We start from the raw sequence: 14,409 nt of genomic DNA, 5'->3' as shown, positions 1-14,409 counted from the left end.
GGAGGTACCACCTGGAGGAGGTCAAGGCCTGGAGTGGGGAGCAGCAAGGGGCAGGCTGCAGGAAGGAGCCGAAAGGGGTTTTCCACTCCCACCGGCCGCCCTCTCCCCTCCCCCACGGCCTCTAAGGTGGGCATGGACCCCGCAGACTGGGGGTGAGCTGAGGTGACAAGTCGCCTGGGTGGAGGGGACTGTGAAAGAAGGAGTGCAGGGAGTCCCCCGCAGCAGGGGGAGGGGACTTGCTGGTGGCACCAGGCCAGGCGGCCGCGAGCAGGACGATGATCAGCCTGGGACCCGCTCCTCCCATCCCAAGGTGGCATCAGGACAGAAGGAGCAGTGAGCCTCCTGCTGCCAGGGGTTTGGCACCACAAAGCACTAAACAATCCATTTTCCTAAGATGCCCATGAGAAATGCCAAAGGCTCCTCTTTACTCGCCCACAGTGTGTTCCGGGCTAACACACGAGACCATGTCACACGGGCCTAATGAGGACATGGCACATCAGATCAGACTCCCAGAAGGTATGAGCCCCCTTACGAGTTCTGCACGGTGCCTGCAGCACGGCTGACCATCAATACGAAACAACCACCTCACTGCACGTCAAGTTGCAAAAGACTCCATTTTTTAAAATCTCTGCGTTTCATTCCTGGCTGTTACTTTGAGTACCTCTTTTGATAAACCTGACATTTACCTGCTAAATCTGACAAGAGGAGCTAGATGTGACTAGTATTGACTGAATCAGAAGAGATGAGGAGGTCGCTATAGGAATTTTGTTAGTTTAGAGTTTACATCTGATGGTGAGGCTGACTACATACCAGCAACCTCATAAAAACCACTGTAAGAGTTAGTGGGAAAAAATGTCAGTGGTTTAGACAATAAATTTGACTTCATCTTAATCTCTCTTGTACTCTGATCAATGTTATACATCATTATTGCTTATTTTCATCAGGGATTTATACAGAATCCTCCCAAAAAGGATGAAGTGCCTTAATTTTCTAAATCTACAGCCAAAACCAATTAGCACTTTTATGAAATTGTCAAGTAAACCAAGGCTTCCCTCTTTCCCCTCACCACCCTCAAAACCTAGATAATTCCATCTCTCCACTAAGAAACTCTCCCACTCCCCACACTTTCCAAAGTAAACCATCAAAAAAGAACATTGGATATTCTCTGAACCCAATTTTTCATTTGGTTTACAATCCTTTAAAATTTAGATTCCCAGTATCATCAGTAAAGACTTCTCTTCCTTGGCTAAAGTGCTGTGTAGTCTTATGGGGCCTGTTTTAGGCTGGGGTGGTGGTGGGTGCTACAAGGGGTTGCATTTCACCCACAGGCCAGTGATTTTTCTTTCTTCTCTTTTCTTTTTTTTCCCCCACACCATGTGACATGCAGGATCTTAGTTCCCCGACCAGGGATGAAACCCACGCCCCCTGCAGTGGAAGCGCAGGGTCCTAATCACTGGACCACCAGGGAAGTCCCTATTCATTTCTGAACGGAGCTTCGTCTCAGGCGTAAAACACTCAGCTTGATATAAAAGACATCAAAGTAAATATTAAATTAATTTTTAAAAAGCCAAGGGTACCAAAAGGGTCTACTCTTTGTCAACACCTTTCCTGTGGTCCTTTTACCCTGCTAACTCCTGTGCCCTTCCAATAACCACTGGTTTTTGCTTCTTTCAAAAATACTCAAGCAAAGACCTCTTTGAGAGTGCACAGATTATACAATAAGAAGGATGTCACATGTGTCCTGAAGGGTATCACCACGCAATGCCAGTAGCCTGTGAATTCACCTAAGTACTTTATAACAAAAAGAGTAACAGACTAAAGGGTCACTTCTTTCTGTGGTTTTCGTCAAAGCCGTGGGAGTGTCGTTGATCATAAAGGACCCTGTGGATGATGACTTTTCGGGGCCATCAACAATCGTACTTCCAATTTCAATCCTCAGTATTTAACGGAGAGGGTGCTTTTATTTTTATCACGGCATGAATCCAGTCTGATTGTAGCTTTGGCCCTGGTCCCTACAGACGCCTATAACACATTCTCCCCAATTCCAGATTCAAATATTCAATTAAAACAGATGTGCAAAACTAAGGAAAATCCACCACCAGAAACATACTCTACCCCTCCACAAAACCACCAGCTCTGGGGAAAACCAGTGTCCGCTGTTCCACATCCGGCTCCTCCGCTTAGGAGGTCCTTAAAGATTCACGTCGCTCCTTAACCCGGGCGCGTCTCAATGTCCAAAGAGGCCGATGAGGAGGAGCCGGGGTCTAGAAGCTCCTGGGGTGCTCGCCACGCCCCCGCGTGGGCCACTCCTCGTCCACCCACCTGCGCAGGACCCTCTCCACGTCCGCCCTGTGGTAGAGCCGACAGAGCTCCATCAGCTGGCCCACCGTCCTCTGACTGTTGCGCAGTAAGAACTCCAGGGTGGGGCTCTGGGGCCGCTGCTCCAGGAAGCACAGCTCGTCGTAGGGCATGCCCCACTTGCTGGCAAAATTCCTCCAGTTTTTCACGGTTGGGTGACAGGGGTCCAGCTTTATCCTGATCACGTCCAGTAAGTCCTGGTCATTGAGCAAGTCGCTGATGGTGGGGGCCCGGAGGGAGAAGGAGGAACAGGTACGGTTCTCCGCGCAGGACGCCTCCTTGCTTACACCTGCGGGCACAAACCACACGGCCCACGGGTCAGCAAGAGGCCCAGGAGGCGCGCTCCCCTCTTCCAGCCTCTCTTCTCCTGCTGACTTGTTCCCAGCGTCAGCGTGAGTACCACAGCGCGTCTTACACACAGGCGTCAGGAGACTCACTGCTACATACTCACCAGCAACGTGTTGTTCCTCGTGGCCAAGGACAGCTGCTTTGCCAGAACAGAGGCAAGATTTTACAAAGCCAGCTTTCCTTTCTTTCTGAGACCCTCCGTCCCACAGGCCGTGCCCTGGTGACCCTGCGGGCCAGGACGAGGGCTCCAAGGAGCAGTCCTCTCTCCACGGGCAGATCACCAGCCCAGGGGGTGGACTCACGCATCCCACAAGAGACCAGCCCGTCTGCACCCGCACCTCAACTCTCACCACTTCCAAGTGACGAGTCAGCCCTGGCAGCCTTGTGGTGCCAAGCACAGCCTGTGAGCGTGTAAAGGACTGCACAATTCTTTAAAAAGTCTTAAAAAAAAAAGAGGTTCACACACACCCCAAACTGGAATATCCACTCCATGTGCATATTTGAAAATGAGTGATAACTGATAATGCCAGAAAACTGACTTTTTAGATTTACAGCACCGTATCATGCCTTTGCCTTTATCTGTGTTTTCTTCACCCACGGGGCTGCCTTTGAAGTGGAGCCAACACCCCGAGGTACGCAGTGGGCGGGGCGAGCGGGCGACTCTGAGCTCAGCCTCACCACGAAGAGCAGCCCCAGCGTGGAGGAAGGGCAGCCTTCCCCATCAGCCATCCTTGGCCTCACCGCAGTGCTCAGCAGCATGTCAGCAGGAGGGTGGAGGCAGCAGGTAAGCGGAGAGTAGCCCAGAGGTGAGAGCTCAGTAGGTAAGAGGACGCAAGGCAGTTACAGTAGCGCTGGAAGCGGGGTCTGCACAGCAGGGCAACCCAAGCGACTTACATCCTGCAACAGCACTGGGTCTGCTGACGCCGCTGACCAGGGGCAGTACCAGCCAAAGGCGACACAGAGCGCACTGGCTTGGAAAATTCTAGGAGCTTATGAGCCGCGTGGACTTCCCAATTTAGGAAAGTAAAGAATTCGGAAAGAGGGAGTCACTGTGGTGACTGTAATACTGAGAACCAGCAATTCTGAGGCAAATACAAACTAAAGGATAACAAGAGCCACGAAAATTACGCTCATAATCCATGACCTACTAATATAACTTCTGAGAATCCAGCCAAAGGAGATCATCTAGAATATGTATATACGTGACCATTTTTATTATAGTCTTATTCATATTATCCCTTAACAAAACAATTTGAACATCAAAGTTAGAGGACTAGTGAAATAAATTATTAAATTACTTGATGGAATATTAAGTCATTATGAAGACTGTAGCAACCTAGAAAATGCGTGTGCCTTTACGTTAAGTGAAAAATGCAAGATGTAAGGAATTTATGCATCTGATTAAAACTATGGGAAAAGTCTCTGTAAATATTATTATGGAAGGAAATGTACAAAAATAACAATAGCCACTATGTTTACTGTGGTAGGATACTGTTTCTATTTTGCAAGCTTTCCTAGTAGTGGTGTATTTCTATGATAACTAAACAATGCATAACATTAACAAATAGGTTGTTTAGCACAGAGAAGACCTATCAGTGGAGTCGTCCTCCTCTTTGCCAGGCTTCACTTAAGCCTTGGAGCCTGCCCCTTCCTGTGTAGCCTCCCCACGAGTAGCTTCATCAAAGATCTCCTTTCTTCCGCCTCATCTCCAGCCACCCACCTCTACTGGTTCTCTTTTCTGCACCGACAGATATGCACAGGGCTCCAGTACAAAACATCAGAACCACAAACGGCCCTCCTCTGGTTTCACAACTCACTGAAGCGACGTTCTCTTACTCTTCTTTTATATACTATTTTTTTTAAATGTATTTATTTATTATTTTTTTTTTTGGCTGCACGACACAGCACGCGGGATTTTATGTCCCAGAGCAGGGATCCAACCCATGCCCGCTGTAGTAGAAGCGCGGAGTCTTAACCACTGGACCACCAGGGAAGTCCCAATTTACTATGAAACTTCTAGAAGGAGAATTCAAAATCTGTTGCCCCCCAATGCCGCATCATGTTTTTAATCTTCACCTTCTTTGGCTTTGCGCAGCATCTGACCCAGCCGAGTTCTTGCCACACCCGGCAGAGACCAGACCCAGCTCCCTGCACCCCAACTGCGAGCCACAGTCCAATTCTGACGGGGTAGAAAAATCCAGAGAGGCGGATCCCCAGCTGCCTTTGAGGATCCCCCGGGCCTCCTGCTGCTCCTAACACCCCATCACCCCGGCTCCCCTCACATCTGGAACCGGGCCCAGGACTCTTGTGCCCCTTTGGACACTGTCTACTGCACTGTGGTGTGTTTTCCCTGAAGGTTCCTTCTGATGGCCAAGCCCACATCCCCAAGCACATCCTACCATGTCCCAGTCACATCCCTATCCTGTCTCCCTGACACGCTGAGATCCCAGCCTGTCTCACTGCCGTGTCCTTGGGACTTCCAAGGGCACACTCTGGTCCTGCTCTTAGCCCGAACCTTTCCCCTCCTGCATTCTCTCCCTTTGCTCATCGTCTCCACTCCCAACAACCTCGACAAACCTCTCCCACTAGAATGGAAGACCCTTTCTTTTGCAACTGCAGGACCCAGTATATCCCTTGGCATATAGTAAATGCTTAACCAACCTGGACTGAACGAGTGAGTGAAGAAATGAATGGTCAGCTCTGCCTGCTCGCCTGGGCTCCAGAACCGACTGCTGGAAAGCTCCTCTTGATGTTCAGATGACACCTCCAACTCACAGGACCCGACACAGTGCTTACACTTCTCCCGCTGTGCACCCAAAGCACCTCAAGTCCCCTAGGGACACTTGCAGTCCCCCAGCACCGTACAGACATTCTCTCTCTATCCAGCCAGTGACCAGCGCCCCAGCCTCCCCTGGAAGCTCTCCACGCCACTCCTCCTGTCTTATGTCCCATGACTTCCTTGGATACAATCTGGGCTATAGAGAAGAGGACGGGACTCAGATCCCTGAATAGAAAACCTGTATTTTCTTTGTTTCAAAGTTTAATTAAATGAAAAGAAAAAAATGAATATAAGCTCAGGGTAGAACATTTAAAAATTATATACAATTATGAATTTTGTATAAACTTGAACATTTAGAGTTTTCCCGTATTTTCATGACTATGAGTAAGAATTAGATGCAGATCCTTACACATAAAACTTTTGGCCACTTCTTTAGTCATCTCACCAGTAATGGGATGATCAGGCCAAAAGGAATGAGCATTTTAAGGCTATCAATGCATATACCCTAAATTCCTTTCCAATTTACACTCCAGACAGAGTACAGTGAGGGTGCTTGTCTCACTCCACCTTTGTCAGCACCAAGTATTAGTTAAAAAAAAAAAAACTTTGTCAACTGCATGTGTGGAAATTAAAAACGCTTTCCTCCATGCCTTTCCTGGTGTTTTCTCTCTGATCAGTTACATCTCTCTGTTTCTCTCTCCTTTTGCCTGAACTTCCTCTAAGTGGACTGGACTTCCCTTCAGCTACTGAACTTCTCCCATTCTATAAATCCCACCTCAGATACATACAGCCCTTCATGAAATCCCCCGGATCCTGCCTGCAGGGCCGGCTCACCCGGAGTCCCATCACTGTGCTGGCGTCGCCCGACTCTGCCGCACAGCGAGCTACTCTGCATGCTTTTATGGCTGCTGTTCCTCATTTACCTTAAATGCCCTGAGAGCAGATCCGGAGCCTCCTGCAGTATGCTCCACATCTTAGAGTCTTAAAATGTTGAATTATATTTCTATTAATACAGTGAGAGTTATTCTTCAGCTCCATTAATAATGGTGTATAAAGTAGTAAGACTTTAGCTGCATGGTGGGACAGAAGTTTCTTAAAAAAAAGAAATGCCTAATGGTGAAGGTGGTTTTGCACTAAAAGGGGGAAACTGTGTAATTTTCTTTGCCCTTATTTAAACGTAGGGTCAAAATAACACTCTGTCAAGTGGAAGAGAAAGCAGTTTACCAAAGGGTATGTATAATTCAGTTTTTACAAAAACAAAATAATGTAGTCACTTATACCCACATAAAGCATATGTTATACACACACTCACAGGCACAGAAATAATCTGGAAGTATGTATAACTACAATGTTAACAATAGATACTTCCTAATTTTCTACAGTTACTGTGTTTATTTGGGTACTTAAAAATATTTTTTAAATGTCACCAAAAAATAAAGTAGGATTTACACCTCTAAGTCCAGAATTAAACCTATTGGTGTCTGAAGGTCTGCTCTGTATTACCTTTGTAAGACTCAGAGTTGGTAAAGTTTTCTCCTTTAGTGTCAAGAAGAAGAATAAAAACATCAGCAAGGTTTCTGTGAAGCTCCTCTAAGCCTTCTAGTGCGTGAGAAGCTTCTCTTTCTTTGAACAACTACATTGACCATTTATCAGTTTGTTTTAAAATACGTGATGTGCCAAAAAGTCTAGTGATGTTTTCCTTTTGTATTTTCAACAACAAATGCTAAGCCATTTACCGAACTGGAATGTACACAAACTGCCAACAGTCGTGAATTTAAAGTTGCCTTTTAGAACCACAAACTATAATTAGCTCTGGGAGGACTTAGCAGAGAAACATGTTTCTTTTCCTATGAGATACATCTTGTCCTGCCCTGCTGTAAACACCTATCATGTAAAAGTGCATGTGAAAGGAAGACTGGGTGATGCCTTGGGGAAGAAACAATCGTGGCAAGAGAGAGACTTAGGACCAAAAAAGTTTCCATAGGAAATGGAGAAAATGGGGTTATTATTTGATGCTTCTCAAGGACAAGCACAGGGTGACTGCACAGCAGAAACTCAAAAACTGTTTACTAAGTGAATGAATGAATGAGACTGTGCTCTCTCCTCAGGAGACAAGGTTGGTTTCTTATTACTGTTTGATGAATTTTAGGACCTGAAGAGAATTACTAGTAGAGGGAAGAGACTGTTGCTGGTGTCTGTTGGCAGTTAACAGGTATGGTGGAAAATAGAACAGAAATGGTCTTCAAATATAAAAAGAGAGATTGAGTCTAGATTTAGGGGAAGGAAAGGAGAGTGTTATTGAGAAAAGAGAAGTAAATTATGTATAACAATTCACTTAGATTCTCTAACAAGTAGGGTCCTCATTTGCCACTTGAATTGTGTACATTTCACTGATGCAAAACAAGAATGGATCACACTTTTAATTTATGATAACTTATTGTAGAGGCCAACACCCTGGAAGGACTTGACCTGTGTACGTTTAGTTTGAGTACTGGCTTAACCTAAGAATTTATCAGCAGAGGGAGGCCAAATTTCTCTGCAGTTTTCATCAACACAGTAACTGTCATTTGTCACATGCCTGATGAACAACCAGCCCCGCACAGAGCCCTTTCCCTGCATGACCCTGAAGCATCCGACTCTGCATGGGTACCAGATGGGGCGCGTCAAACCCCAGTGCTCCGGCTTCCCAGAGCTTGAGTGCTCATGGCGTGTACCATCCACAGGCTCCAGATTCCTCATCTCTCAATGGAGATGATCACCATTCCCACATCCCATGAATGAGATGAGATACACGATGCGAAAGCACTGTTGTCAAGTCTTATGCAAATGTTATTTAATGAGGCTAGGTTTACAATTATTTCTTAAGTAGATGGAAAGAAGAGTCCCCGTGTCGTCTGGCCTCTGCTGACACCTCCCAGCTCACCCCCTTCCCTACTGCTCCTCACTGCCCACACTTGTCCCCAGAACACGAAGCTCAATGCTGCCTCAGGACCTTTGCACCAGCTAGCTCTTCCCCCTGGAGTCCTCCTTCCTCAGATCTCCACATGGCTGGCTGGCTCTGCATTATTTAGACCCCGGTGCTCCTTCTTAGCTAAAGCACCATCCTTCCTCTGCAGGCAAAACCCGCTGTACTCGTTTATTTTCCTCAAGGCACCTACCACCATATGAAATTCCTTATTTGTGTTTATTGACCGTCCCCACTAGTAGATAAGCTCCAAGAGGAAAGGCACTTAGACGTCTGATGTCATCACTTCATTCCAGGCACACAGCAGGCACTCAATAATGTCTGCTGAGTAAATCAAGTGAATGAAGAATGGGACACAGAGAAAGTCAAATCAGAAACTTCTGGGCAGCCTATGAAGAGCCATCTAGCGATTTTCAGACAAAGTGCAAGTTCTTCAGTGCTGAGCATGTACAAGGCAGAAGAGAGATGCCTGGTTGCTATGGAGAAGGAGCACCCTGAGTACCACGGCGATGATCCACAGGAGCTTTAGATGCGTGCTGACCGACTGTCAATACAAGCGGACACGGGGCAGGTGTGCAGCCTGGACAGGTACTGAGCTTGCTGAGGCCATGGCCTCCCTCTCTGAACAGGGACAGCGATACCTATTTCATAAGGCTGCTGAGAGGATTCAATGAGATCATCCCTTAAAGCCTCATCCTAGCGCATGGTAACTCTGCAACAAAGAATTACGAGCTGCGGGTAAGGAACCGTAACCAACAGCCCTTTCAAAGCAGTGGTTCTCAACCCTGGCCACACAATGGAACCCTCTCACCCCCTTTACCCCACTATCCCTGCAGAGATTCACAGAATCCTGATGCCTGGTCCCACCCACCGACATCCTTATTTCATTGGTCTGGGATGCAGGCGGGAAAGGGAATGTTTACGCGCTCCTGAAAAGTCTATTGTGCAGCAGGGTTGAAAACCTTTGCCTTAAAGACATCTACTGAGTAGGTACTGAGTCACAAGGGCCTGCTGAAAGTCGAGTTTAGACAGACGGCAACTTCTCTTGGTGATTAGGAGTCTGTGGACTCCTACACCCACAAGCAGAAGAATGGATTTTCCTGTGGGATTTTTGCCCCGTTCCCGCTATTCTTCATCCTCTGTCTCACACACATTTTATATCACACCTTAAAGAAGACTTCGGAAATCAAGTGTGTTCATTGACAAGGTACCTCTATGTCACTTAAGTCAAAGTAAGAAACCATTTGTGTCCAGTGATGCAGTGTCTTAACTCTCAAGTCTGTGGCCGGCAGGTCATAAAATGCTGGTCAATGAACAGTTGATTGTGAATTGGAACAAGACGCAGAACTCACAAGGGTCATGATTGGCTGAGCTGGAAAATGGCTCCAGTCAGGATGTTGGCTGTGGATCACAGACTGACTTAATGTGTCTCCCTGCAGGGGAGGTGCCGTTTTATCTTGTACACCCTGGCTTTTCTAGAGCTATTACCACGTGGGTGTTTCCCTCCAAAGTGCTTAGTATCACTGCTGGCTCTCAAATTGTGTATAATAAAGTTCCTTACGATAACTAGGTCTTGAGTTAGCGCAAACAATTAAATAGTAAACATTTTATATTGGCAGCTTCGCAAATAGCAACATATTATGGTTCCAAAATAAAATGCCTCCTCCTAGGTGTCCATTAATTATGAGATCTGGAAAATACCAACAAGTGTCAGAGTACAGGGAAATACTTCTGCAGTTATGTTTATTAAGGGTGTAAATTCATGCTTTTTTTTTTCTCTGTGTGTGGTTTCCAATGTGGTTGGAAATAAATACATTTTAAATGCCAGTTTACAGCTCTGAGACATCCCTGCGGAGCACACACACCACGTGACTCATCAGAGCTAGTTATTTGCTATGAGCTGGAAAATGATGGAGAATTATTTTTATCTACTAAGACACTAACTCAAGGGCTTTTGGTGGGTGTTTGATCTCTTAACCAAAGGGAAAAACAGTATGATTTCATTTTCTCTTTCTGAAACACCCTTTTAAGAAGACATCAAGTTGGCCGCAGTAATTGGGAGTCTGACACATTGGACGGATCCCAGCTAGTAAATCACGCTGGGCCATTCCGTCATCAAACAAAACTGGAGTGTAGAAGACACATTTTAAAAAAAGAAACACACATGTAAGAAAGGACCCAGGTTGAAATTCAACACAGAATTGTACGTGAACTTGAATTCTGAAATTATGTGACACAGACATATTTACTAAATGTCACTTTATGGACCTAATCTGAAAAAAATGGAAATCCTTTTGTACATTCACTTCTGTGGGGGAATTAGGTTTAGATTAGGTAAGTGCTGAATTATACAAGGTCGTCACAAAGTCATTCTTGAAAAACTGTTGGGGAGAACAGGTTGCCACCCGAAGGGAGAGCAAGAAGAGGCTGTTAATTTTCCAATTTGGGAGTTTTTGGGGTTGTGTTTGTTTTATAACCGAGGCTTATTCCTTTAGTGCCCAAATGTTTTCATTTTCAAAAACTGCATAAAAACACTGCAAAACGTGATGCCTCTCAGGGGCTTGCTTCTGTATTTAATGCTTCCACCAAGGGGGGTTTGCTTTTCTAGCAGTAGCTGATGCTGAATTGTATTCTTATTCTTTCCTTGATTACAAACTGTCAGCTGTCATTTCTCACTCCGGTCTAATCCCTCCTTCTATCCTAGAGCCCTCCATCCTCCCCATGTTGCTTATCTTAACCAGGTATAGACTGGATTGCAGATAACTAAGGTTTTCAAATTGCAGGAATTAAATAAAATCCAGGCTCTGAGTTAAGGCTTAACCAAGGGCCTGATTCAGGGAAAGTAGCAAGCTTCTGGGAAAGGTGTTTCAGCAGCTCAAAGACTGACTCTGGGGGAGTGGGAGACCTTCTCCCTCATGTACGACACTCAAGTAATCAATGTGTATGCAACATAGGCAATGCGACTGACCAGTAGAGAGGCAGCCTAGCGTGGTGGCTGGCGGGGCTCGGATCCCACTTAGGACCTGTGCGATGCCACGTGACCCAGAGCTGCTTCTGCTGCATCCACCTGGCGAAGTAAATAACTGAACCCACAGAGCTGTCATGAACGCTTTTTTTGCTGAGTATATCTCTAAAAGTGCTTGAAGGGGGCCTGGTACACAGCAAATGCTCAATTAGTGTTTGTAAGTAAAACAATGAGATAAATCTTACTTAGGTGGCTACTCTCATTCAAACAGGAAATACAGGGATCTGCTTTTGCCCTTTCTTCCAAGAGCAAAGCCAGTAAGTCAGTGTCTCTCATTTGCTTGTTTATGGAAAAAAAAAACCCAAACCCATCCAAACACCTGAACACTCTTCCGGGCAAAGCATCGTGCTGGGTGGTAAAGCTGCTGACTTGGACAGCACAATTTTCTGCTCTCAGTAATATTACCTGCTCTCACGGTGAAAAGTTTATTCTCTCTGAAAATCTTCCATTTCATTTTGACACGAGTAAAACATTTCAGAGACGACGCAAAATCTGATTAATCTATTAATGACCTTAACGCGTAAGAGTCTTCGATGGGTTTACAGATAGTCCTGAACAATTTACTTGATTCATTCTAATTTTAGCTGATGTGTGATATTCAAGTGCAGGGCGTTAGTCTTTAAAAAGTTTAAATATATATTTTTTTTAATTAGAAAAGAAATATATGCTTGTCACAGAAAATCTAAACACTCAGATGAGAATATGGAAAAAAATTTCACATTCTCACAGCCAGGCCCATCACAGTTAGCCTTTTAGGGATTTCTTTGGTTATTTTACCATGCATTGTATGCTTTTGCCTATACCAGATCCTTTGTTATATATACATTTGTATATACAGATTAGCGTTCTGGGGGTAGATTTTTCTGATACCCACTCATGTTAGAAATTTTTAAAATACAGGATAGTGAAAAGAAAATTAAAATTGCCTCTGCTTGTACGCAAAGATGCTTTCCTGAACTCTTCCACCTCACTCAGCTGAGTGCTTCTAACTTGAGCCTGTGTCTGCTGCAGCATTTGTGGAAGTGGGATAATTATTAGCCCGTGGCCTTGGCCTCTAGTAGGGGTGGAGTGTGGTCCAAGGAAGACAAGTTCCATTGGGTGCCTGGATGGGACCCCAGACAGGGGTCCCCTGAAACTTAGTGGGAAGGCACCACCGGAAGTTCGCCTGGCCCAATTTCTCCTTGATTTCTCTAATTACAGCAGGACAGTGGCTGAACTGGAAGCAGAATCCCAACTTCTATCTTCCAGGGTTGTACTTTTGTCACTTGGCCTCCTTAGAGAGCCTGACACGCAGTGGCTCTTTAAGAAATAAAAATCTGTTGAATTAAAAAAAAAAAAAAAATCTGCAACCTTACCACCCAGAGATAAAACTGCTGCTAACATCATGTTTCTAAGGGAAAAAAAACACTGACTACGCACCACAACTTCTGATTTTCAGCATGACTACCTGCACACGGCCTGGGACTGATGACAGGCTATCCTAAGACTTTTATGAGTACCCCCCTCTTCCCTAAAACAGAAACAAACCCCTGATGATTCGGGTCATTCAATATGTGTTTTAAAAGATATTTTAAAATGTTGGTGAGGAGTTTTTTTTCTAAATATTATCTTGGCAGTTTATTTTCATGCTTACTCCATGTTTTCCCCATGATTCATTAAAGAGAAATCTAAACATTGCCAACGTTTCTGTCTTACAATAAAGAAAAAATAAAGGCGGTGGGGGATGAGATGGAGGAGACAAACGTTAAATGTTCCTTGGTTAAACACACTAGAAGCAGAAAATGGAGGGGACCAGCACATGATGTCCAGAGGGGCCCCTTCGGCTCCCTAAGTGCCGGAGGAGGGAAGGGAGGCAGTGCATAGCCGCACGGCCCTACGTCCCACTATACTTCCACCTGGCAAAGTTCTCCATCAATACCATGGCTCCCAGAACTCAGAGGGAGGGAGGGAGGGAGGGTGGGTCGGTTCCGACCCTCACCTGACCCTAAACCTGACCCGCTGAGAACCCTGCTGTGCCCTGCCCAAGCAGAGGAGGGTTAACACAGAGAAAATACTCTTTGAAGGCGTTTGTGAAATTCTGTAAAATTTCTTTGCAGTTCACCATGGTGTGTGGTTGGAAAGTTTCTCTCGTCTGTAATACAGATTTTGAAAGTTAACGATAAACGCCTTCTCAAATGATCTTGAACGTAGCCACGCCAGCTAGCACCGATGCCCAGATACCTTTAGAGTCAATCATTTACCTGAAAGGGGATCTCCAGTACTGTCTGGAAAGCCATTTTCTTCTCCCTTAAAAAACAAAAAGCCATCTTCGTTAAAACCATACTGATACGTGACTGGAGATGTTATCCATTTTCCAATTTAGTTAAATTTCCACTAAAACCTGGGGGGGTGGTGAGAGATGGATCTTAAAATCACTATTTTAATGGACAGTGAGTCAGACACAGAAAAGAAAGACAAATACCATATGATATCACTTATCAGTGGAATCAGAAAAATGGTTCTAATGAACTGCTTTACAAAACAGAAACAGAGTCACAGATGTAGAAAACAAACCTATGGTTACGGGGGGAGAGTGGGGTGAGGGGTACATCGGGAGACTGGGGTTGACATATACACACGACTATATATAGGATAGATAACTAATAAGGACCTACTGTACAGCACAAGGAACCCTACTCAATACTCTGTAATGGCCTATATGGGAAAAGAATCTAAAGAGTGGATATATATATACACATACCTGAATCACTTTGCTGTACAGCAGAAACTAACACATTGCAACTCAAACTACACTCCAAGAACAATTTTTAAAACATGGGTAGTGAATGATGCGTCACTCCCTAGAACATAATCTCCTGGAGGGCAGGGGGCCGTGTCTATTTGCTCCCCGTGCTGGGTGCTCAGTGGCCAGAACAATGCCCAGCACACAGCAGA

At 45.3% G+C, this 14,409-nt stretch overlaps 1 protein-coding gene across 2 annotated transcripts in view; it reads right to left on the bottom strand.

Moving 5' to 3' along the window:
* Positions 1-1,146: 1,146 nt before the first annotated feature.
* The window catches only part of EDARADD (EDAR associated via death domain), a 53,121-nt gene continuing 39,858 nt past the window's right edge, over positions 1,147-14,409 (bottom strand). The window contains exons 5-6 of one of the 2 annotated variants that reach the window (XM_057734403.1): positions 13,716-13,761; positions 1,147-2,647 (exon numbers count right to left, since the gene is read on the bottom strand). In XM_057734403.1, coding sequence (XP_057590386.1) covers positions 2,265-2,647; positions 13,716-13,761 — 429 coding nt within the window. In that variant the 3' untranslated portion in view covers positions 1,147-2,264. The remainder of the gene's footprint in view (positions 2,648-13,715; positions 13,762-14,409) is intronic. The other variant, XM_057734404.1, reaches the window with a different exon arrangement.

The sequence above is a fragment of the Hippopotamus amphibius genome, chromosome 5, assembly GCF_030028045.1.
Source record: "Hippopotamus amphibius kiboko isolate mHipAmp2 chromosome 5, mHipAmp2.hap2, whole genome shotgun sequence".
NCBI classification, from domain to species: domain Eukaryota; kingdom Metazoa; phylum Chordata; class Mammalia; order Artiodactyla; family Hippopotamidae; genus Hippopotamus; species Hippopotamus amphibius.
This window is presented reverse-complemented; position numbering and strand designations above follow the sequence as displayed.